We start from the raw sequence: 23,037 nt of genomic DNA on the forward strand, positions 1-23,037 counted from the left end.
TTTCACTTTCATGCATTGGAGAAGGACATGGCAACCCACTCCAGTGTTCTTGCCTGGAGAATCCCAGGGACGGGGGAGCCTGGTGGGCTGCCGTCTATGGGGTCACACAGAGTCGGACACGACTGAAGCGACTTAGCAGCACACACATACACATACACACAATGCCTGTGACTACAGCAATAACAGTAAAGCCCTAGCAGCAGCACTGCAAAGTCAGAAAGAATATACACTTCTTATCTGGAGAGATACTGCCAAACTATGCACAAGACAGATTATACCAGTGTACAGTCCTAACAACAGTACACATGTATCAAAACTTTTGCCAGTATGATTGGTGAATATAGAAATTTCATTTTAATTTGCATCAGAAGAAGACTACTATTTTGAATAACATTACTTATTGGAGAAGGAAATGGCAACCCACTCTAGTATTCTTGCCTAGAGAATGCCAGGGATGGGGGAGCCTGGTGGGCTGCTGTCTATGGGGTTGCAGGGTTGGACACGACTGAAGCGACTTAGCAGCAGTAGCAGCAGCATGATTATTCACCACAACCTTTTATTTATTCTTATGAAAATTGCCTGTTTTTATCCTAATGCCCTTTTCCTACTGGGATACTTGCTTGTCTTTTATTAAACTTACCTGTATAAAAATTTTGCAAAGGAAAATAATTAGCCCCTTGTTAAACATCTTGCAAATACACTCTGCCCAACTGTATTTTTAGTGATTCAAATCCTTCTATGGTGTATTTTTTCTAATTTTATGATCTTCATTTCTATACCATCAAATTGATCAATCATTTCTTACATAGCAGTAGAATTTCATGTCCTCTTTTAAAGCCCCTTTCTAATTCCAGATAAGTACTGGCTAAAGTTCAAAACTATTAAATATTGATCATTACAGAAAAGTATCAATGAACTAAGAAAATTTTAAATATTTTATTTATAGGAGTGTGTATATAAAATAAAACAAAGTATTAAAATTTATATTCAATGTTGCACTCATCAAATAAATGCTATAAATCATTCAGAAGTAAAATGCATGATGAGCACTACAGTAAATGCCAAACATATCTGTTGACTTTTTCATTAATTAGTAAACTAAGGGTATCAAAACAGGCAAGTGGAAAGTAAATGTTGAAATTCCACACACACCAATAATTTTAGGCCTAGAGCTCATCAGAAGTTAATTTATTTTCACTATAAATTTATTAACAAACAATAGTTTTCTTATCTTAAAGCTGAAACATGCAACAAAAATACTAGTTTTATCTTAAATAAAATAAACCACAATGTTTTACAACATATGTAGTTCTTTATGTTGGTATACCAATATGCTGAAAAAGACCATAATGTTTTGGAGTCAAAAGAAACAAGTTATGCAAGCAAGAACAATAAAGGAGAAAGCTTAACTCTACTACACTTAGCAACAGAACCAGTGTCTAATGACCAATCCTAATGACAGATCTGACCAAATCTGTCTACCCATTACTTAACATCACTTGGTAAGTCTATTCTCTCATTATAACCACAGGGAGCTCCATTTGATGTCTTCTTTAATTATACATGAAGAGATATATTTAAATAAGAAATACATACAAATTTTCTTTAAAACACAAAATAAAGAGCACACAAAAGTACTAACCATGGTTGTTGCTACTTTTTCTAAAATGACAGTCTCCTAAACAAACCTCAAATACATGAACAGATACAGTAGTATTTTAATAGATGTGAGAATCAATTAGTAACAGCACATTTTAAAATAAAACAGGCAGATTTGATATCTGACATATTTCCCAAGAAAGAGCAATATACTATGGCTCTACACCAATTTTAAAAGTACATGTCCACTTTTCAAAGTTAGTTAGAAATAACTTATATTTATTAAAGGAAAGCATCTGGCAATGTAAAACCAAAAATACATCTGTAAAATAATTTCAATAGTGAATCTCTAATAATATGGCTAGTATTTTTCTTGGAAAGATCTGCAAACAAACTCAACCCAAATATGCTCGGTATTCCTAATGAAAATAGCTAAACTGTTTGTACCAAAATAAAATCTACTTACAAGTGAATCTGCATCAGGGCATTCCCTATTAAAACAAACAAAACATTATAAACATACAACTATTAGAACTATCTGGTAAATATAGTGTACTGAAAGTGTTTGCTTTGGTATTGAAACATAACTTTCATTTAAACCCCATGAAAGTATTTAGAGAAATCAAATCATGAATATTAAAATATACCAAATGATTTTAAAATTCAGACATTCCCCTTTACTTATACAAGACAAAATAAAACCAACAGCTTACAAATATTTTTAAAACTTTCAAAATTACTTCTTTTCCATGAATTGGCACATGAATCGTATCAATGAAGCTGTCAAGGATTTCTAGTGGCTTTTAATCCTTCAGGTAGAAAAAGGTAAAAAAAAAAACAAAAGCAAACAAACAAAAAGCTCCCTTAAAGAAGAAAGTCTGGCTTTTAAAAAGCCTGTATTTACATTTATTGGTAAACAACAGTAACATTTTTAAATAAGAAATTTTTTAACTTATTCCCTTTGAAGTACTTCCATAAGGCAGAATATACAGAAGTGAAACCACTTTTCTCCAAATATGTTAAATGAACAGCTAGACTTCCAGTTGGAATAGTTTCTAGTCTAATGTAATATGCAATTGAGCACTGATATTTTATCATTTAACTGATAAGCAAATATAAATCTGGATATAATCTAGTGAAAACTATTATTTTAAATCTAAAACAAAAGACACCAACCTTCTCAACTAAACAAATAAAGCCCTAAATATATAAAATTAAAGGCTTGAAGTCATTAGAATGAGGTTAGAAGAATTTATACATATACATTCTAAAACAAATTCACAAACAGAAATTAGAGTGTCTATTTAAAAGGCAGTGGATTAGGTATAGTCTTTGGCTTGATAGACTTAACTGAATATCGTATCAGATTCTGCCACTTTAATAACAGTCTGAAAACGCAGACATTACACTTTAAGAGCTAAATGAACAAAATTAAAAAAAAAATAAAATATAAGATAAACAGGTAATCTGTATCAATTCAAAGACCAAGCACAAACCAGAAAAATCCATAAAGAACTTTCTTAAATAAAGATAAGATGGAGTAGACTAAAAGAATGATAAAAAGAGGGAAATGACTATCCTGCTCTTAATTCAAAAGGGAGCTCTGAGGGTAAATGCAAATCCCACGTGCCTTTATATTTACTTAAAATCATAAATGCTGAAAAAGGGCTTCCTTATTATTGGTAGATTATAAGGAATATTGTTATCAAAAAAACCTATGTATACTCTGAGGAAATGACTAGAAAAGCTACTATAACGATCAATTCAATCCCTGCACAGAATCAAATCACTTAAGATGTTAAAACATTTCTACTTCTTTTTTTAAAAGATAAAGTTGAAATATAAATGTAAAAGTTCCAAACCATTTATTCTCTGGCTTTAAGCCAGAATTCTCTAGTCTTTGTGGTAAAGCACTTATCTGTTTGCCTTCACAGCATGAAGTATGAGACCTGAAGATGAAGCCCCAGGAAGACCAAGCTCTGAGCAGGACCCCTCGTACACAATTCCTGGCATTTCAAAAGCCTTCAGGCTATGAGAAGAAGCACACCAAGAGCCTCGGGCATTTCAAGCAAAGTGAACTCTTAACATTTTTCCTGCCAAGCAGTGTTGAAAGATGGCGATAGTGATGCAATGATTTAGGCGTTAGTTTTCTGACTTAGTATTCTTATTGGTTAAAATATTCCAATATCCAAGTGGCCTAATGATCATATTGGGAAATTACTGATCATGAAAAACTACTTTAAAAACATGAAATACACAAAAATATTAGAAGCTCCCTAAATGAACAGCTGTGAAAGCTGTCGATACAGTCACTAACAGATAAACTGGCTACATTTTTAAAATTTACGTACAAATCAACTGTTTAGACTTTAATTCCAATGTTATAAAAGAGATTAGGTTCCATCCCTTAGCAAAATACCCCCTTCACAAAGTTCAAAAGACATCTGCAGAAGAGACAGTAGCGGCATAAGTCACTTTGCAAATAGTCTTAATTTATTAAACCAAAATACCACCAGGGAGGAGGAAAGAAACAGACATTTGGAATGTTAGAAACTCAGATAAGCATATAACCAGGGAAGAGACAAGAATACCCAAAGCACAAATTGTTCTCTTACATAGAAAATATGAGTGTCCATCAAAATATTAACTCTTGGGAGAGTTTTTCTGATTGTGCTAGCGTAGTAGGGATTTTAAACAAATTTTCATTCAGTGTTACTGGATCAACAAATCACTTGAGATTTTGCATTAGTGTCTCTGCAGTCTAAATCGGTTGAATAATCAAGCAAAGAAAAGTTCCTTTAATTCCAATTTGTCTCTGGTTATTCATAGTTTAATGACTCTCAACCCCCATTGTATATTAAGACAACACAAAAACTTCTAAACTTCTGGGGCCTCACACCCAAAGAATCTGATTTCATTGGTCTGAAGCAGAGGCTGGCATAGATACATTTAATTTCTCAGGTAGTTCTACTGTGTAGCCAAGGTACAAAATTTGAGTTAGTTAATACTAGTTTAATTTCACATATGATAACTGTATTTCTCTGTATACCAATTTATTTTTTTTAAAGGTAAAAGTTTATACTGCATCTTCCATCTAAAACTGATGAATTAATATAAATGTTTAAACTGTGTTATGGCTTTTTTCTCCTCCATTTAACATTTTCCATTTATGTATACATATATCACTAAGTTCCTATATGCTTGAAGTTGTCTTGAAAGATTTTCATCGAATTGTTGACCATGGTGCTGCTTTTAGGTTATTAAGACTTAGAACAATTTTTAGTTTTCACTGTATTTTTTATTTTTTTAAATACGCATGTATAATTTTATAAAATAAAGGCATCTTTGAAGTTTCAATTTGAAAATACTAAAGCTTTCATCTTGAAATATTAAAATAATATAAAAGGTTAACATTTTTAATTAAAACTAGAGGGGTTGGCAAATGTTCTTAGAAAAGTCTGTATTTTTCACACCTTAGCCATATATACTTTTGAGTTATTTACATAATAATTTTTTCTTTTCAAATTCATAATAAGTTTTATTGTTATAAGACTATTTATAAAATATTATTTCTAAAAATGGAAAGAATTTTGACAATACTTAATATACTTACACAGACTCTGCATCCTTTTCCTTTTTAATTATTCCTGGTAAACCAAAAGTCTTTCTTTTCCTTGGTTTTATACCTTAAAATAAACATACATTGTTATAGAAACATGACTCTTCCTGATAAACATATTAAATTTATGAATGCATCTTGTATCCTGACACATGATTTGCTCATAAATGTTGATACTAAATTTGGATGAAAGAAATACAAGCATCAATTACTAAGCCCTAAAATTTAAATCAGGGCCATAATCTGTTTAAATTTTTCTTATGTTAATATAATATAGCCTGTTATTCACCAAAAGGTTATACATAGAACAATCACTTGAGCGATGACATTCTCTCCTCCTCTAAATTACCTCAGGCAAAGTAAGCATTTGCAGATATCTTAAGACTTCAAAGAAAGTACATCATTCATTATAAGAGATTTGGTTATAAATGCAGGTCAGATCACGTTCTCTGTATAAAAGGTCAAAAATATAAATATAAATATGCTGTTTTAAATAAACAGGTGACAACAGGTCCATTAACAGTATGACAGATATTTATAATATGGCATTCTTTTGTACATGCGTTATCTCTAATAAAAACAATGTCATAAGTGGATCCAACCATAAATGAGGAAAAATATCATTTGTTTTGCCAAATAAGGCAGTTCTTCCTCTTCTTGCATGACAAATTATTTTTTAAAAAGGTCAGTAATGCTATCAATTGTTAATAGAATTCAGAACTTAAAGCTTAGCTGCTGTTGTTCAGTTGCTAAGTCATGTTCGACTCTTTGCGACCCCATGGACTGCAGCACACCAGGCTTCCCTGTCCTCCACTATCTCCTGGAGTTTGCTCAAATTCATGTCTACTGAGTCAGTGATGCTATCTAACCATCTAATCCTCTGCTGCCCTCTTCTCCTTTCACCTTCAATCTTTCTCGGCATCGGGCTCTTTTCCAATGAGTTAACTCTTCGGATCAGATGGCCAAAGTATTGTGCTTCAATTTCTGCATCAGTTCTTCCGATGAATATTCATGGTTGATTTCCTTTAGGACTGACTGGCTTGAGTACACCCAAGCTAACTTCACATCTTTGTAGATGAAGAAACTCAAAAGTATTATGTAACTAAGTTTTTGTAACTAAGTGTTATACAGCTATTATCACTACAATCAGGATAATAATCGAAATGTCTTAGAATAATGTACTTGCTTTCATGTAAAAATAATTCCCTGAACCATATATCTGTATAGCGTATTAAAATATTTTTAAAATAAAATACATTTTTTTCCTCAGAGTAGGTATTATTTCTTATAAACATTTTTAAAGAACTCTTTAAATTCTTTTCAGCTTTTGAGGAATTTTTAAAGATTACAGAGAACTTAAAATAATTACTGCTCTTAATCAAACAGCTAGTAACTATAAAAAGTCTAGGCCCTAGAGCTCCTTGACTGCTGAAGTAATAACCTTACACAATAGCAAACTGTTTCTCTAAACTCTTATACAGGTCTTGGAAAAAAATCAAAGACTGCTTGCAAATTATTTCTAGCAGCTCACAAAGTGATACGTAAAACACAACACACACACACACACACACACACACAAAAACCTACAACAAAAACTGCAGGTATCTCTTGAGTTTCATACTATAAAAAACATAAATTTAAATAGGAAGTGTTGTGGACCCTTTCTCCAACTCAAATCATCACCTATTTTGAATGACAGTCACATTAGCATTAATGCATAACCTTATTAATTACTGAAATGCTACCCATTGTAGAATAAGCAGTATACATCAGTATGTAGTGATGTTTCATATTTATAACATTAGAATGTTTAAAGAAGGATATCAATGGAGAAAACATTCTCAATGTTTATCTAAAAACAAATACATGTTATATTTAATCTTTTAAAAAATATATATTCTAACACATTAGTATCCTTCGGGCAAACTTATTACTTATAAAGCAAACATTAATACGGCAAGCCTTTAAACCACATTCAGATTTTTTACATCACTCCACAGACATGCCAACACCAATGGGCAGCAGCCTCTCTATTCAGTAAACAGAAGCTATCAGCTAGCTGCCACACATTACAACTAGTCAACTTACCTTCAACCACACTAGCAGGGTCACATTCTTCAAATTCAATAAGGCCTAAAAAGAAAAATGTTATTACATGGACGAGTACTGGTTAAAAAAAAAAGTGACAGAAAACAATCAGATGGGATCCCATTACATCTTTTTAATGATTCTGAAATGTTTCAGGGTTACCTGATGCTAATTAAAATATCAGCAATAATTTAAAAATCAAATAGCAAGCATGTTCAGTGTTACTGGAAAAAAAACTGTGACTGGCCCATTATTATGACCACAGTTTACTGCAAACCCTTTATATATGATGCCACACAACTTGGAGCACAGAGATCTAACAAGTAGTTGGGAGCCTGTTGTATGTACAGTTGAGAGAAACAACAGTAAGAGGCAGTTGCTGAATCCTTGGTTGTGCTGGTGGTAAGACCAAGGGGCCAAGACAGCAAACACTCCTAGAATGGAAGCCCGGGACCTTGCTTGTTCAGTTCACCACTGTGCCCCAGCAAATGATGTCTTCCATGAGTATCTGCTAAATAAGTAAGTGAATTAATTACATACTAGCTAAGAGGGCTAAAGTCAAAACCCAGATCTATCCATATAGCAGGTCAAAGAATTTAAACTCTAGTTTGCAGGCAATGGGAAGAGCTTTCATGTGAGAAAGAGATACACATACACCTTCCTGAAAGTGGTCTTATATAAAATTAATTCAGCATTGGTACCAGAGATAGACTGCAGAGAAGGGGACAAAAACAAAATGGAAACCAGCTGAAAAACAATTAAAAGAGCCCTGAAATGACAGGTCTGCTGAGACTAACCTTAAATGCCATAAAATGTGGTATCTTTCATATATGTAAAATACCAAATTATTTAGACAGTAAATAAAGTAGTGAACAGTAGGAATTGTTTTTCTATTGAAATATACATAAAACAAATTATCAAACTAAAATTTTACGTTCCACTAAATTGTCGCTTTAGCCCTGTTCTGTAATATACAAATTTATGCAAGTCAAGTTTTTTTGTGAAATCATTTTTAATTTATTAATGGTAATTGGTACAATCTGCTACATCAAGAGATTTTTAAATAGAGCTTGAAGTAAAGAGTACATAACAGATTTCACTACTGATCCTTCTGATATGTTAAGCTTAACTGTAACTACGTCCAAATTCACGATCAGAGTTCTTATAGGTCATTCCATTATGAAAGAAAACCACTAACGAACAAGGAAAATTTCTCTACAAGTAGGAGCATCTAAAAATATTGGCTAAAATGTCCTTCTTTTTACCTCTAAGTCAAAGATTTACTTCCTCAGTTCCAGTTTCTATTCAAATAGAGAAGATTAACATTTAGTGATAGGCAGAATAAAAGTCATAAATGTGATGATAAACAAGGTCTTAATTAATTAATTAGCAATACCTTCCCTACTGGGGCATTCTTATAATAAACATCATTTGGCTAAAACGAAAAAAATACATTCACTACTTCCATCCAAAAAATTCTTAAGAGTCAGAAAATGGCCCAATTAAAATTTCAAGGACTTCAGGTTCACTCTGTAAATCTGGAAGCTTAAAAATTCATTAAATGAAAGGGTAATGAGCTTGGTCTTAGAATCCTTTAAAGGCCTACACTAAGAGTTTACAGAGAGATGAGAACTGAAAGACTAGTAAAGGTAAGGAATTTCAGTAGTATGTGCATCTGATAAACAGCCATCTTTTGCTGTTCAAGAATTATGAAGAATGAAAAATCTCTGCCTAAATCACCAGCCGTTTATTATGTATTATTAATTTTATCACTTCCTAATAAAGCTTGAGAGACTATAACCACCAGTCCAAAAAAAAAAAAAAGGACAACCAGAAACATAGTTAATCCAAAATTTTTCTATTACAAGCACATCATTTGTGCCCAGTAACTATTTACAGAATCTATAATACTCAAGCTATGAGCTTTTTCTAGGGAACAAAACAAAACAGCAATACCAAATTGCATTATTTACAATTTTAAAAAACAGTATCTAGAAAACCTTTTAAAACATCACCTGAACAAATACAGTATATATTCTTTTAAGATCTTTGGATGTCTTCAAATATGTGAAAATAGTAAGACATTCCTTATCCCTATTAACATCAATCCTTCCAAACAAAATTCTACATTTTTTTCTCACATTTTACCTAGACATATCTTGATTATTTTTCCCTTTATCTTTTTTAAACATAATCTTCTTAAAATCTATCTGAAACAGAAAAAATATCAAATAAAAATAAGCTATTCAAAATGACATTTCTGAAATGTCAGATGTCAAATCCTTTCAAATTATAAACTATATATTTAAAAAAATTAATTGACTTCCATCCACATATAATCTTTTCTATTAAAACAGAAATACTAACAGTTTCTGGAACAATAAAACTAAATATATGCCCTTAAAAAAACCATTAAATCATGCATGAAAAAGATTTTCTCTTTCAAATGGCATACGCTCCACATGCTGCTTCACATGGTAAAGCTTTGCGTGCCTGGCTCAGTGCCAGTTGACAGCTCAGCTGGATATCAATGCACATTCTGACCCCCCTTGTAGCATGTCACTTCTGAACCGTTTCACAAGTAGAAAGTTTATTCAGCATCTCTCCCAAATGCAGTCCACTGCCCATCATTCTGCTATTTAATCATAAGACAAGTTACTTTTTTTGACAGTACCAAAGCCAGAGTGAGAGTCAAAGAATAGTTGCTACAACTGGAATTTCAATTGTTTTAGGCTCAATTAATTCTGTTGTCAAAATAAATAACTGCTCTTAGTACTTAGATTTTATGCTGGACCACAAGGGCAATTTAGTTTGTATAAAAGCAAATAAGACCATTTTGGCTCTGCCTCCTGATGCTCTTTTTTTTTTTTTTTAAATTTTATTTTATTTTTAAACTTTACATAACTGTATTAGATTTGCCAGATATCAAAATGAATCCACCACAGGTATACATGTGTTCCCCATCCTGAACCCTGCTCTTCTATACATTATCTAAAAATGCCATCAAGAGTTCAATTAAATGCAGTAGAAATTGAAGGCAGACCTCAAAGAGGGCCAATGATCCAAAACCAAACAATTCTTATATATGATGCTTTAATCATCAGGTAGGAATAAATTGTTGCTAGCAAGAGAAAAAGTCAATAACCTAAACAATTCATCCAAATCTAATCTGGAGCAAAACTTTTAAGAAATGTTACAGGAGGAAAGAATGTATTTAACACTAATCTTTAATCACTACATGTATTTTGTGGAATGAGGTAGAGTATTAAAAAAATGTGAAACATTTAATTAATAGTTTCCATTGTTTTGGAATCAATTCTAAATCTCAAGCCATCAACAAAATTAACAATTTTGTCTAGTTATAAACTGGCCCCCCAAATCAAATAGGTTTGGGCAACCTAAATCAAGTATTTACTGCATATACTCAACTAAAACCACAGATCACTGGTTCTATTTAGAAGCCAAATTAAAACATACAAATATGCCCAGACCTCAAAGTTTAACAAAAAATGATGAGAATGAGGGAGAGATGAGGAAGAGAGGGAGGGAGAAAGAGGCAAAGTCGGGGGAGGGCTCGTAAACAATGGGAGTCAGTGACATTTTCAAGCTTGCTCTCGGGCCTGTGGACCGCAACACAGCCACATTCCTACGTGTCTCAGATGCTGAACCAGGAAAGCTAACAGAAAAAGAGCACCAAACTCTAGCTTGCAGTGGTACGCAAAGGACATGGAGGTTCAGGTCCTGGTTTTGCCACTTGCTTGTTGGCTAGTTATCCTGGACTAGTTACTTACCTTTTTTAAACCTAGGTCTTATCATTTTTATGAATGATATGGAGGGGTGATAATACCTTTTGCCGTATTTCCTTCCTCTTTCTCTTATCTACACATATGGCAGACTAGAAGGATGTGTGCTCATCTTCTCCTATGAGAACTCCAAAATTGCAACTTGCTACTGAACAACCATCGACAGGAGAATGCTGGATCCCATACAAAAAAGATACCCCATGTCCAAGGGCAAAGGAGAAGCCACAGCAAGATGGGAGGAGGAGCGAAACTGCATTTAGAATCAAACCCCATACCCACCAGAGATGCTTGGAGGGCTCAAACAAAACCTTGTGTGCACCAGGACCCAGAGACCCCAAAGAGAGTGAGACAGACCTGCCTTTGAATGTCTGCGTGTTTCCTGAGGAGGCACGGATCAGCAGTGGCCTGCCATGGGGGCAGGGGCTATGCGTGCAGCAGATCTGGGTCACCCAGTATGTGGCATAAGCCCTCTTGGAGGAGGCCACCAATAGCCCCAACACAGAGCTGCTGAGCAGATGACCCACAAACTGCAGAACAATTATACCAAAGAAATTCTCACACTGCTTATACAGTTCTAGGACACACAACAGATTTCCCAATCTAAGGAGCTAGCAAAGGGACTTAGAACCCTCAGGGAATTTGACTTTGGAGGCCAGTGGGATTTGATTACAGAACTTACACAGGACTGGGGAAACAGACTCTTGGGGGGCACAAACAAAACCTTGTGCACAGCAGGAAACAGGAGAAAGGAAAAGTGTCCCCACACGAGACTGACCCAGACTTCCTGGGAGTGTCCAGGAGTCTCTGGTGGAGGTGGATCGACAGGGGTCTGCTGCAGGGTCAGGGGCACTGAATACAACAGTGTGTGCACAAGTCCTTTCGAAGGAGGTCACCACTATCTTCACTACCCCCACCATAGTTTGGCCTTAGCTCAAACAACAGGGAGGGAACACAGCCCTGCCAATCAATGGAAAATTGGATTAAAGATTTACTGAGCATGGCCCTGTCTATCAGAACAAGACCCAGTTTCCCCTATAGTCAGTCTCTCCCATCAGGAGCTTCCATAAGCCTCTTATCCTTAGCCATCAGAGGGCAGACAGAATGAAAACCACTATCACAGAAAGCTAATCAAATGGAACACATGGACCACAGCCTTGTCTAACTCAATGAAACTATGAGCCATGCCGTGTAGGGCCACCCAAGATGGACGGGTCACGGTGGAGAGTTCTGACAAAACGTGGTCCACTGGAGAAGGGAACGAGAAACAACTTCAGTATTCTTGCCTTCAGAACCCCATGAAAAGGCAAAAAGATAGGACACTGAAAGAGGAACTCCCCAGGCTGGTAGGTGCCCAATATACTACTGGAGATCAGTGGAGAAACAACTCCAGAAAGAATGAAGAGATAGAGCCAAAGCAAAAACAACTTCCAGTTGTGGATGTGGCTGGTGATGGAAGCAAGGTCTTATGCTGTCAAGAGCAATACTGCATAGGAATCTGGAATGTTAGGTCCATGAATCAAGGTAAATAGGAAGTGGTCAAACAGGAGATGGCAAGAGTGAACGTCAACATTTTAGTAATCAGCAAATTAAAATGGATTGGAATGGGTGAATTTAACTCAGATGACTATTGTATCTACTACTACAGGCAACAATCCCTTAGAAGAGATGGAGTAGCCCTCATCTCAACAATAGTCTAAAATGCAGTACTTGGGTGCAATCTCAAAAATGACAGAATGATCTCTGTTTGTTTCTAAGACAAACCATTCAATATCATAGTAATCCAGGTCTATGCCCCAACCACTAATGCTGAAGAAGAATGGTTCTATGAAGACTTACAGACCTTCTAGAACTAACACCAAAAACAGTGGCCTTTTCATCATAGGGGCGGAGAAGGCAATGGCACCCCACTCCAGTACTCTTGCCTGGAAAATGCCATGGATGGAGGAGCCTGGTAGGCTGCAGTACATGGGGTCCCACAGAGTTGGACATGACTGAAGTGACTTAGCAGCAGCAACATCACAGGGGACTAGAATGCAAAGGTAGGAAGTCAAGAGATACCTGGAGTAACAGGCAAATTTGGCCTTGGAGTACAAAATGAAGCAAGCAGGGCAATGGCTAACAGAGTTTTGCAAAGAGAACACACTGGTCATAGAAAACACCCTCTTCCAACAACACAAGAGAAGACTCTACACATGGACATCACCAGATGGTCAACACTGAAATCAGATTGATTCTATTCTTTGCAGCCAAAGATGGAGCTATATCGAGTCAGTAAAAACAAGACTGGGAGCTGACTATGGCTCCACTCATGAACTCCTTATTGCAAAATTCAGACTTAAATTGAAGAAAAGCAGGGAAAACCACTCGACTACTGAGGTATCACCTGAATCAAATCCCTTATGATTATACAGTGAAAGTGACAAACAGACCAAGGCATTAGCTGTGGCAGAGCGCCTGGTGAACTACGGACGGAGACGCCATGACAGTGCACAGGACGCAGTGAGCAAGACCATCCCCAGGAAAAAGAAATGCAAAAAGCCAAAATGGCTGTCTGGGGAGGCCTTACAAACGCCTGAGCAAAGAAGAGAAGCTAAGGGCAAAAGAGAAAAGGAAAGATATACTATCTGAATGCAGACTTCCAATGAACAGCAAGGAGAGATATAAAAGCCTTCCTCAGTGATCAATGCAAAGAAATAGAGGAAAACAACAGAATAGGAAAGAGTAGAAATCTCTTCAAGAAAATCAGAGATACCAAGGGAACAGTTCATGCAAAGATGGGCACAATAAAGGACAGAAACGGTATGGGCCTACAGAAGCAGAAGATATTAAGACAAGGTGGCAAAAATACACAGAACTATACAAAAAAGATCTTCATGACCCAGATAATCATGATGGTATGATCACTCATCTAGAACCAGACATCCTGGAGTGCAAAATCAAGTGGGTCTTAGGAAGCATTACTACAAACAAAACTAGTGGGGGTACAAATCCTAAAAGATGATGTTCTTAAAGTGTTGCACTCAATATGCCAGCAAATTTGGAAAACTCAGCAGTGACCACAGGACTGGAAAAGGTCAGTTCTCATTCCAATCCCAAAGAAAGGCAATGCCAAAGAATGCTCAAACTACCATACAATTGCACTCATCTCACACACTAGCAAAGTAATGCTTAAAATTCTCCAAGCCAGGCTTCAACAGTACATGAACTGTGAACTTCCAGATGATCAAGCTGGATTTAGAAAAGGCAGAGGAACCAGATCAAATTGACAACATCTGCTGGATCATCAGAAAAGCAAGAGAGTTCCAAAAAAACATCTACTTCTGCTTTATTGACAACGCCAAAGCCTTGGACCATGTGGATTACAACAAACTGTGGAAAATTCTTAGAGAGATGGGAAAAACAGACCACCTTACCTGCCTCCTTAGAAATCTGTACGCAGGTCAAGAAGCAACAGTTAGAACCAGACGTGGAACAGACTGGTTCAAAATTGGGAAAGGAGTATGTCAAGGCTGTATATTGTCACCATGCTTATTTAACTTCTATGCAGAGTACATCATGAGAAATGCCAGGCTGGAGGAAGCACAAGCTGGAATCAAGATTTCCAGGAGAAATATCAATAACCTCAGATATGCAGATGACACCACCCTTAGGGCAGAAAGTGAAGAGGAACTAAAGAGCCTCTTGATGAAAGTGAAAGAGAGTGAAAAAGTTGTCTTAAAGCTCAACATTCAGAAAACTAAGATCATGGTATCCAGTCCCATCATCCCATCACTTCATGGCAAATAGATGGGGAAACAATGGAAACAGTGAGACTTTATTTTCTTGGGCTCCAAAATCACTGCAGATGGTGACTGCAGCCATGAAATTAAAAGATACTTGCTCCTTGGAAGTAAAGCTATGACCAACCTAGAAAGATATTAAAAAGCAGAGACATTACTTTACCGACAAAGGTCCATCTAGTCAAAGCTATGGCTTTTCCAGTAGTCATGTATGGATGTGAGAGTTGGACTATAAAGAAAGCTGAGCACCAAAGAATTGATGCTTTTGAACTGTGGTGTTGGAGAAGACTCTAGAGAGTCCCTTGGACAGCAAGGAGATCAAACCAGTCAATCCTAACAGAAATCAACCCTGAATATTCATTGGAAGAACTGATGCAGAAGCTGAAACTCCAATATTTTGGCCACCTGATGCGAAGAACTGACTCATAGGAGAGGAGGAGAAGGGGAGGCAGAGGATGATCATTGGATGGCATCACCAACTCGATGGACCTGCGTTTGAGCAAGCTCCGGGTGTTGGTGATGGACAGGGAAACCTAGCATGCTGCAGTCCATGGGGTCACAGAGTTGGACACGAATGAGTGACTGAACTATTCTACACATACTCAGAGACACATTTTTTTTCCCACCTGCTAAACCACTAGAAAATAAAGTTGCAACATCAATACTACTTCATTTCAGGAGTATTTCTTTTAATAAAGGTTTATAGAGACAATTCCCTCAATCCAAGTCCTAGTTGCCTCTGACTCTCCTAATGCAATGCTTCCTGTATTAGAAGCATTAGGAGGGCTTGTTAAACCACAAATTGTTGGGGCGTATCTGCAGAGTGTTCTCTACAGAAGATCTAGGTTGGTGCTCAGGAATTTGCATTTTAAACAAATTCCCAGGTGATGCAGTAGGTCCTAGGATCACACTTTGAGAATGATAGTCCCAAGGATTCCCTGGGTCCACTGTCAGATATTCAGTAAGTCTAGACGGTGTTTCTCCCATTTTACTGCACAAACAAACTGCCTGTGTACATGCTCAGTCATTTAATCTTTAGGGACTCCATAGACTGTACCCACCAAGCTCCTCTGTCCACATGAGTATCCTGGCAAGAATAATAGAGTGGGTTGTCATTTCCTTCTCCAAGTGATATGCCCAACCTAGGGACTGAACTCACTTCTCCTGTGGCTTCTGCATGGGCAGGTGGATTCTTGACCACTGAACCAGAGACACCAGGGAAGCACCACAAACTGCCCACCAATCTTACTAAAATATAGATTCTAATTCAGTAGGTCTTGGGTAGGGCTTGAGCGTCTGCATTTATGACAAGCATCCAGGGATGTAATGCTACAATTTCTCAACAATGGCTGCATGTTGGAATCGAGTAAGTTTTAAAATATAGTGTTACCAAGGACCCACCCTTCACCAATGACATCAAAATTTCTGGGATAGTACAATGTCTGTACATTTTTTTAAAGAGAGAGAAATAAAAAGGAAAAGGAAAATATTTTCAACAAATGATTCTCACAGGTAGCCAAGGCTTGAGAAGCAGTGATGAAGCTAATTTAGGAACCTTGGTCTCAAATAAAAAGAACAGGTTTTAACCACAGAATTTCAGTCACTGTAAAACCTAAATTTTCGCCAAGTTCTCCAACACAGCATCTTGGCACTGAAATATAATCTCCCCCTATGTCCAAAATCTGACATTGCTTCCATCCCCTCGACTGAGTCATGTTTTCACTTTCTGGGATCCTAATAAAACCTTTAGGAATTAACACTCTGCTTGCTATAATCTCTCTTCTCTGGGAATTTCCCATTGTTCACAAGTAGAACAGCAGCTACTAGTGATACCTAATGAGAACTGACTTAACTAGAAAGAAGATCACCCCAACCCAAGATTACCTAGACCAGGTTCTTGCTGGTCAAGAAAAAGCACAAAAACCTGGGTTAATTCTGAGCTATGGATGCAATTAAAGGACAAGCGAAAATATCTAGAATTTACTAAGAGATCACCTTACATAATGTACCCGGAGAAGCAAAGAAAGCCATTCTGCAAAGAAAAAAAAAAGGCAGCAGAATGCAGAGACTTAGTAAAGGAAAAATAATACCTAGTATTTCTACTGGTTTGGGTTTCCTTCTGTAGCCTGGCTATATTCCTGATTTTGAATCCTTGGGGTACCTCAGTTTCTTTTCCATAAACTTCCTTTTAAGGTCAAGTTGATTTAACTTCTTTTACATACTGTAAAAGGAACTAAAACCCTGTCTTTATTCTGATGCACATGTAAAAACTGTACCGAGCTTCCTTTAGTTTTGTTTTTCTTTTTTTACTTTTTTTGGATCAGTGTTTATACATTGAATAGGCCTCCCTGGTGGCTCAGACAGTAAAGAACCTCCCTGCAATGCAGGAGACCTGGGTTCAATCCCTGGGTTGGGAAGATCAACTGGAAAAGGAATGGTTACCCATTCCAGTATTCTTGTCTGAAGAATTCCATGGACAGAAGAGCCTGGCAGGCTACAGTCCATGGGGTCACGAAGAGCTGGGCGCAACTGAGCACGCACATACAGTGAATATTTTTAATGGTTACTTCAAATTAAAGAACTAAGTTTTCCTTAAAGTCTGCTCAAAACAGTTTAATCTTTTTAATCTTTAATCACAATTCAGGATTATTATGATGATGATCAGTTACTGTGCTGTGATATGACCACAGATGTAGTTGGTGCAAGGTATGAAATTAAATGATTTCTGAATCCAAGAACAGCAGAATCAACTTTTAGAAAAAAAAAAAATAGTATTGTTATAAGTAACACAATTCTAATGTATTATCAAGCTTGCTACTATCTACATAAAAAAGTACATTCTCCAAAGCTGGGCAAAGATTTTCTATAAAAAGTCAAGATAATAAGTGTTTTAGACATTGTGGGTCATAAAGTCTGTCACAACTAGTGACCTTGGCTACCATAGTGTGAGAGCAGACAAGACATGGGTCACAGCAGACAAGTGTGACTGGTTTCAAAAAACTTTCATGGACACCAACACCTGAATTTTATAATTTTATGTATCACAAAATACATGTTCTCCCCACCCCACATTCATTCTTTGTGGGCCTCAAAATAAGAGGCAAAGCTAAATCTGGCTCAGGAGATAATCATTATCAGGAGGCACACGCATCCCACAGGGCAGACTCCTCTGCCTCTGTCCTAGGTAGGTAGGGCACCATAGCCTACCAGGCTCCTCCGTCCATGGGATTTTCCAGGCGAGAGTACTGGAGTGGGCTGCCATTGCCCTATCCAGAGGTAGAGGTGTACTCCTGCACAAAGCAAAGCTTTTCTGGAAGTTCTCCTCTTTCACTCTCTGATTTGTGCAAATCTTATTATCCTCTTCACTAATCATCATCCATTCTTTTCTCTTTCTCTGATCATTCCCATTTACTATCAATTAGAAAAATGAAGTAATCACAGCAAATCTGGTGTGGTTTGTGGGTCTCTGGTTTTATCAGCTAATTTTAATTTTGCTTTCTACAAAAGGGTTTCAATGCTTCTCCAAATTAAAAAAAAAAAAAAAAAACTTTGTGGAAGAAGGTTCAATTTATAGGTTTGGCATTACTCCAAATCATTGAGGAGCCTAGAAAGATGATCACTAGATTTTTTTCCAACTATATTTAAAATAATATTCTATTATCTATACCCTATATTTAAAATAATATACCTAAAATTAGAAGCTGAAAAATTCTAAATATCTAAACTAATCAATTACACATTTAGGTGATCTGACTACAAGAATCTCATTTTTCCTTTTTTCTTGGTGGCTGGTTTTATTTTATGTCTACCTTTCTGGGGGTTTTTCTATTTGTAACTGTAAACACAATATATAGTCTCTGCTGCTGCTGCTAAGTTGCTTCAGTCGTGTCCAGCTCTGTGTGACCCCATAGAGGGCAGCCCACCAGGCTCCTCTGTCCCTGGGATTCTCCAGGCAAGAATACTGGAGTGGGTTGCCATTTCCTTCTCTCTGGATGTCCTCAGATGGAAGCCATAAACCTATATTATTATATAATGAATATATAGATAAGCTTTGCAACAAAATCTTTTATTTAAACATATTAGACACCGGTTTACCAACTTTTTATTTAAGTTATCTATCCTTTTGTTTCTTATAAATGGAAACTTGCTTAGATTTTATGAATTATAAATAGCACAGAGTGAAATTAGCAGAATGACTGTAAAACAGGAAATTTTAAAAATACAGATTTTAATCTTAATTTTAGCTGCAACTAAAATATATGAGGATGAGTAGAAATACTAGGACAATGTCATTAGAACATAGTAAGCCATTTACAATTAGAAAACACCTGTTTATTCACGATTCTTTCAGACACAGTGCTTTGACATCCAAAGCATCTGCTTAGAGTAACTCAAATTCCGGAAAAGCCAGGCAGTACAACATTTAAAAAGTAATGACAAAAACAGTATGGAAGTTCCTCAAAAAATTAAAAATAGAACTACTTACTATATGATCTAGCAATTCCACTTCTCCATATTTATCAGAAGACAATTAAATCACTACCGGAAAAAAAAAAGGCTGCACTCTCATGTTCAGTGTATGTATGTGCTTAGTCACTCGGTTGTGTCCGACTCTTTGCGACCCCATGGACTGTAGCCCACCAGGCTCCTCTGTTCATGGGGATTCTCCAGGCAAGAGTACTGGAGCGGATTGCCATGCCCTTTTCTGGGGGATCTTTCCAACCCAGGTCTTCCACGTTGCAGGCGGTTTCTTTACCATCTGAGCTACCAGGGAAGCCCCATGTTCAGTGTGGCACTATTTATAAGAGCAAAGACATGGAAACAAACCTAAGTCTCTACTGACAGATGAATGGATCAAGAAAAAAAATATATATATATCTACACACACACACACACACACACACATATATCTACACACACAAAATAGTCAGCCATAAAAAGAAGAAAATCCTGTCTCTGTGACAACACAGATGGAACCTGAGGGCATTATGCTAAGTTAAATAAGTCAGAGAAAGACAAATACTCTATGATCTCACTTACATGTGGAACCTAAAAAATAAAACTGAACTGACAGATACAGATTTGGTGAGGGGGAAACCCACTGGGTAAAATGGGTAAAAGTGGTCAAAACATACAAACTTCCAGTTATAGGACAAAATAAGCCTACAGACATAATGCACAACATATTATGTATTTGAAAGCCGCTGAGAGAGTACAGTCATCCCTCAGTATCTGAAGGCGACTGGTTCTAGGATCCCTGCAGATACCAAATTCTGAAGATGCTCAAGTCCCTTATATGGCCTAACGCAGTCAGCCCTCCGTGTCCATGGATGTGGAATCCTCAGACAGAGAGGGCCAACTGTAGTCCTTAAAAGTTCTTATCACAAGAAAAACAATTTAACTATGTGTGGGAATAGATGTTAACCCAACTTACTCTGGCAATCATTTGCAATATATACATTTATCATTATGTTGCATACCTTAAAGCTAATACAATGGTATTTGTCAATTATAACTCAATAAAAAAGTATCGACAAAAATGATACTACATATTATAAAATATATTTATTTTTATATATGTATATTTATATTTAATCTTAATATATATGTTTGTTGTGATCCACACAATCAAAGGCTTTGGCATAGTCAATAAAGCAGAAATAGATGTTTTTCTGAAACTCTCTTGCTTTTTCGATAATCCAACCAATGTTGGCAATTTGATATCTGGTTCCTCTGCCTTTTCTAAAACCAGCTTGAACATCAGGAAGTTCACGGTTCACATATTGCTGAAGCCTGGCTTGGAGAATTTTGAGCATTACTTTACTAGCGTGTGAGATGAGTGCAATTGTGCAGTAGTTTGAGCATTTTTTGGCATTGCCTTTCTTTGGGATTGGAAGGAAAACTGACCTTTTCCAGTCCTGTGGCCACTGCTGAGTTTTCCAAATTTGCTGGCATATTGAGTGCAGCACTTTCACAGCATCATCTTTCAGGATTTGGAATAGCTCAACTGGAATTCCATCACCTTCACTAGCTTTGTTCGTAGTGATGCTTTCTAAGGCCCACTTGACTTCACATTCCAGGATGTCAGGCTCTAGGTGAGTGATCACGCCACTGTGATTATCTGGGTCGTGAAGATCTTTTTTGAATAGTTCTTTTGTGTATTCTTGCCACCTCTTCTTAATATCTTCTGCTTCTATTAGGTCCATACCATTTCTACCCTTTATTGAGCCCATCTTTGCATGAAATGTTCCCTTGGTATCTCCAATTTTCTTGAAGAGATCTCTAGTCTTTCCCATTCTATTGTTTTCCTCTATTTCTTTGCACTGATCCCGGAGGAAGGCATTCTTTTCTCTCCTTGCTATTTTTTGGAATTCTGCATTTAAATGGGTATATCTTTCCTTTTCTCCTTTCCTTTCATCCTAAAGGAAATCAGTCCTGAACATTCATTAGGAGGACTGATGTTGAAGCTGAAACTCCAATACTCTGGCCACCTGATGTGAAGAACTGGCTCACTGGAAAAGAACCTGAGGCTAGGAAAGACTGAAGGTGGGAAGAGAAGGGGACGACAGAGGATGAGATGGTTGGATGACATCACTGATTCAATGGACATGAATTTGAGTAAACTCCGGGAGTTGGTGACGGACAGGGAGGCCTGGTGTGCTGCAGTCCATGGGGTAGCAAAGAGTTGGACACGACTGAGTGACTGAACTGAATGGAATATATATTTACTAAATATACATTATTATATATGTATATTTATGTTATATATAAAATAGTCTCAATGAATAGTGAGAAAATTTAATGCTCTCAAAGTGTGATTTACACAGGAAAATTGGAGACATAGAGCTAGAGGTTACATCTTTCAACAGATAACTGAGTACAGAAAAAAATACTCATTTTTCAGTGTAAGACAAATAGGTTAACTTTCAGTTTATGCAAAGTTTCTAAAGAAGTTGGCCTCTTGCTTTCTTTTAAAATTGTGTCCCATCGGACTAAAACCAGTTTACAGAAGAACTCATCCACCAGAGGGAGCCCTTACAAAAGAGAAAAAAACGTTACCAGCAGTGTGCGTCTGTGTGTGTGTGTGTGTGTGTGAGAGAGAGAGAGAGAGAGAGAGAGATACAGAGTGTGTGTGTGTGTGTGTGTGTGTGTGTGTGTGTGTGTGTGTGTTTTGACTCTGCAACCCCCTGGACCACAGTTTGCCAAGCTCCTCTGTCCATGGGATTTCCCAAGCAAGAATACTGCAGTGGGTTGCCATTTTCTACTTGAGGGGATCCTCCCGACCCAGGAATCAAACCCTCATCTCCTGCACAGCAGGCAGATTCTTTACCGCTGAGCTCCCAGGGAAGCCCTAGTATACACAATTGAAGGAAGTGTATTTCTTACAAAACAAAATTCTTTAAATCCAGTAATTTCTTACAATCACATGCCTTATTTTCTGAGACATACAAAATTTCCATTACTGAAATGAGCTCCCTCTAGTGCCCACAGATAGTGCAAATATGTATGAAAGAGCTGTACCTTGTCGCCCACAGCAAGTCAACTAGAGAAGTAGTATTCAACCTTTCCATTCCACCCCCAATCACGCCTTTTCTTTCCCCTAAATTAGTTCTAGGATCATTTATCTTGAAAATCAGTCACCTATATACATGATGTCAACAGTCATCCTAAAACTGTCACCTAATTCTGGGTTAAGTAATTCTAGGAAAGCCCATGTCATCACCAATCTTGGCCTCCCTCTTACCAGTTAGTCACAGAAATTTGCTACATGTCTTTGTATATCTTGAGGCAAATACATTTAAATTTATAAATAAGCAATATCCCATAGTACCTATCTATTAATCGAGTATGTATTAATTTGGGGAAAATAACACTAAGTACTCAATAAATGTTACATTATCTCCGGTGAACCTCACAAAACCCCATGAGGTAGGTACTATTATTATCCTCACTTTATAGATGAAGACTTTGAGGCTTACATCTCACTAGTAGTAAAGTCGAGATCACAAACTACAGGGTTAAGTACTGTGCTATACCACAGATAAGAAAGTAACTGAACTTAATGAGGTAACTGTAGATTTACACAGTTTTATAAAAAAGGAATGACCGAGCGACTTCACTTTCACTTTTCACTTTCATGCATTGGAGA

At 36.8% G+C, this 23,037-nt stretch overlaps 1 protein-coding gene across 1 annotated transcript in view; it reads right to left on the reverse strand.

The window, feature by feature from the left end:
• Nucleotides 1–23,037, reverse strand: part of FCHO2 (FCH and mu domain containing endocytic adaptor 2) — a 123,888-nt gene that overhangs the window by 46,901 nt on the left and 53,950 nt on the right. The window contains exons 9-11 of the mRNA XM_006062110.4: nt 7,307–7,351; nt 5,213–5,285; nt 2,066–2,090 (exon numbers count right to left, since the gene is read on the reverse strand). Coding sequence (XP_006062172.1) covers nt 2,066–2,090; nt 5,213–5,285; nt 7,307–7,351 — 143 coding nt within the window. The remainder of the gene's footprint in view (nt 1–2,065; nt 2,091–5,212; nt 5,286–7,306; nt 7,352–23,037) is intronic.

This window comes from Bubalus bubalis, chromosome 19 (assembly GCF_019923935.1).
Source record: "Bubalus bubalis isolate 160015118507 breed Murrah chromosome 19, NDDB_SH_1, whole genome shotgun sequence".
Classification (NCBI taxonomy): Eukaryota; Metazoa; Chordata; class Mammalia; order Artiodactyla; family Bovidae; genus Bubalus; species Bubalus bubalis.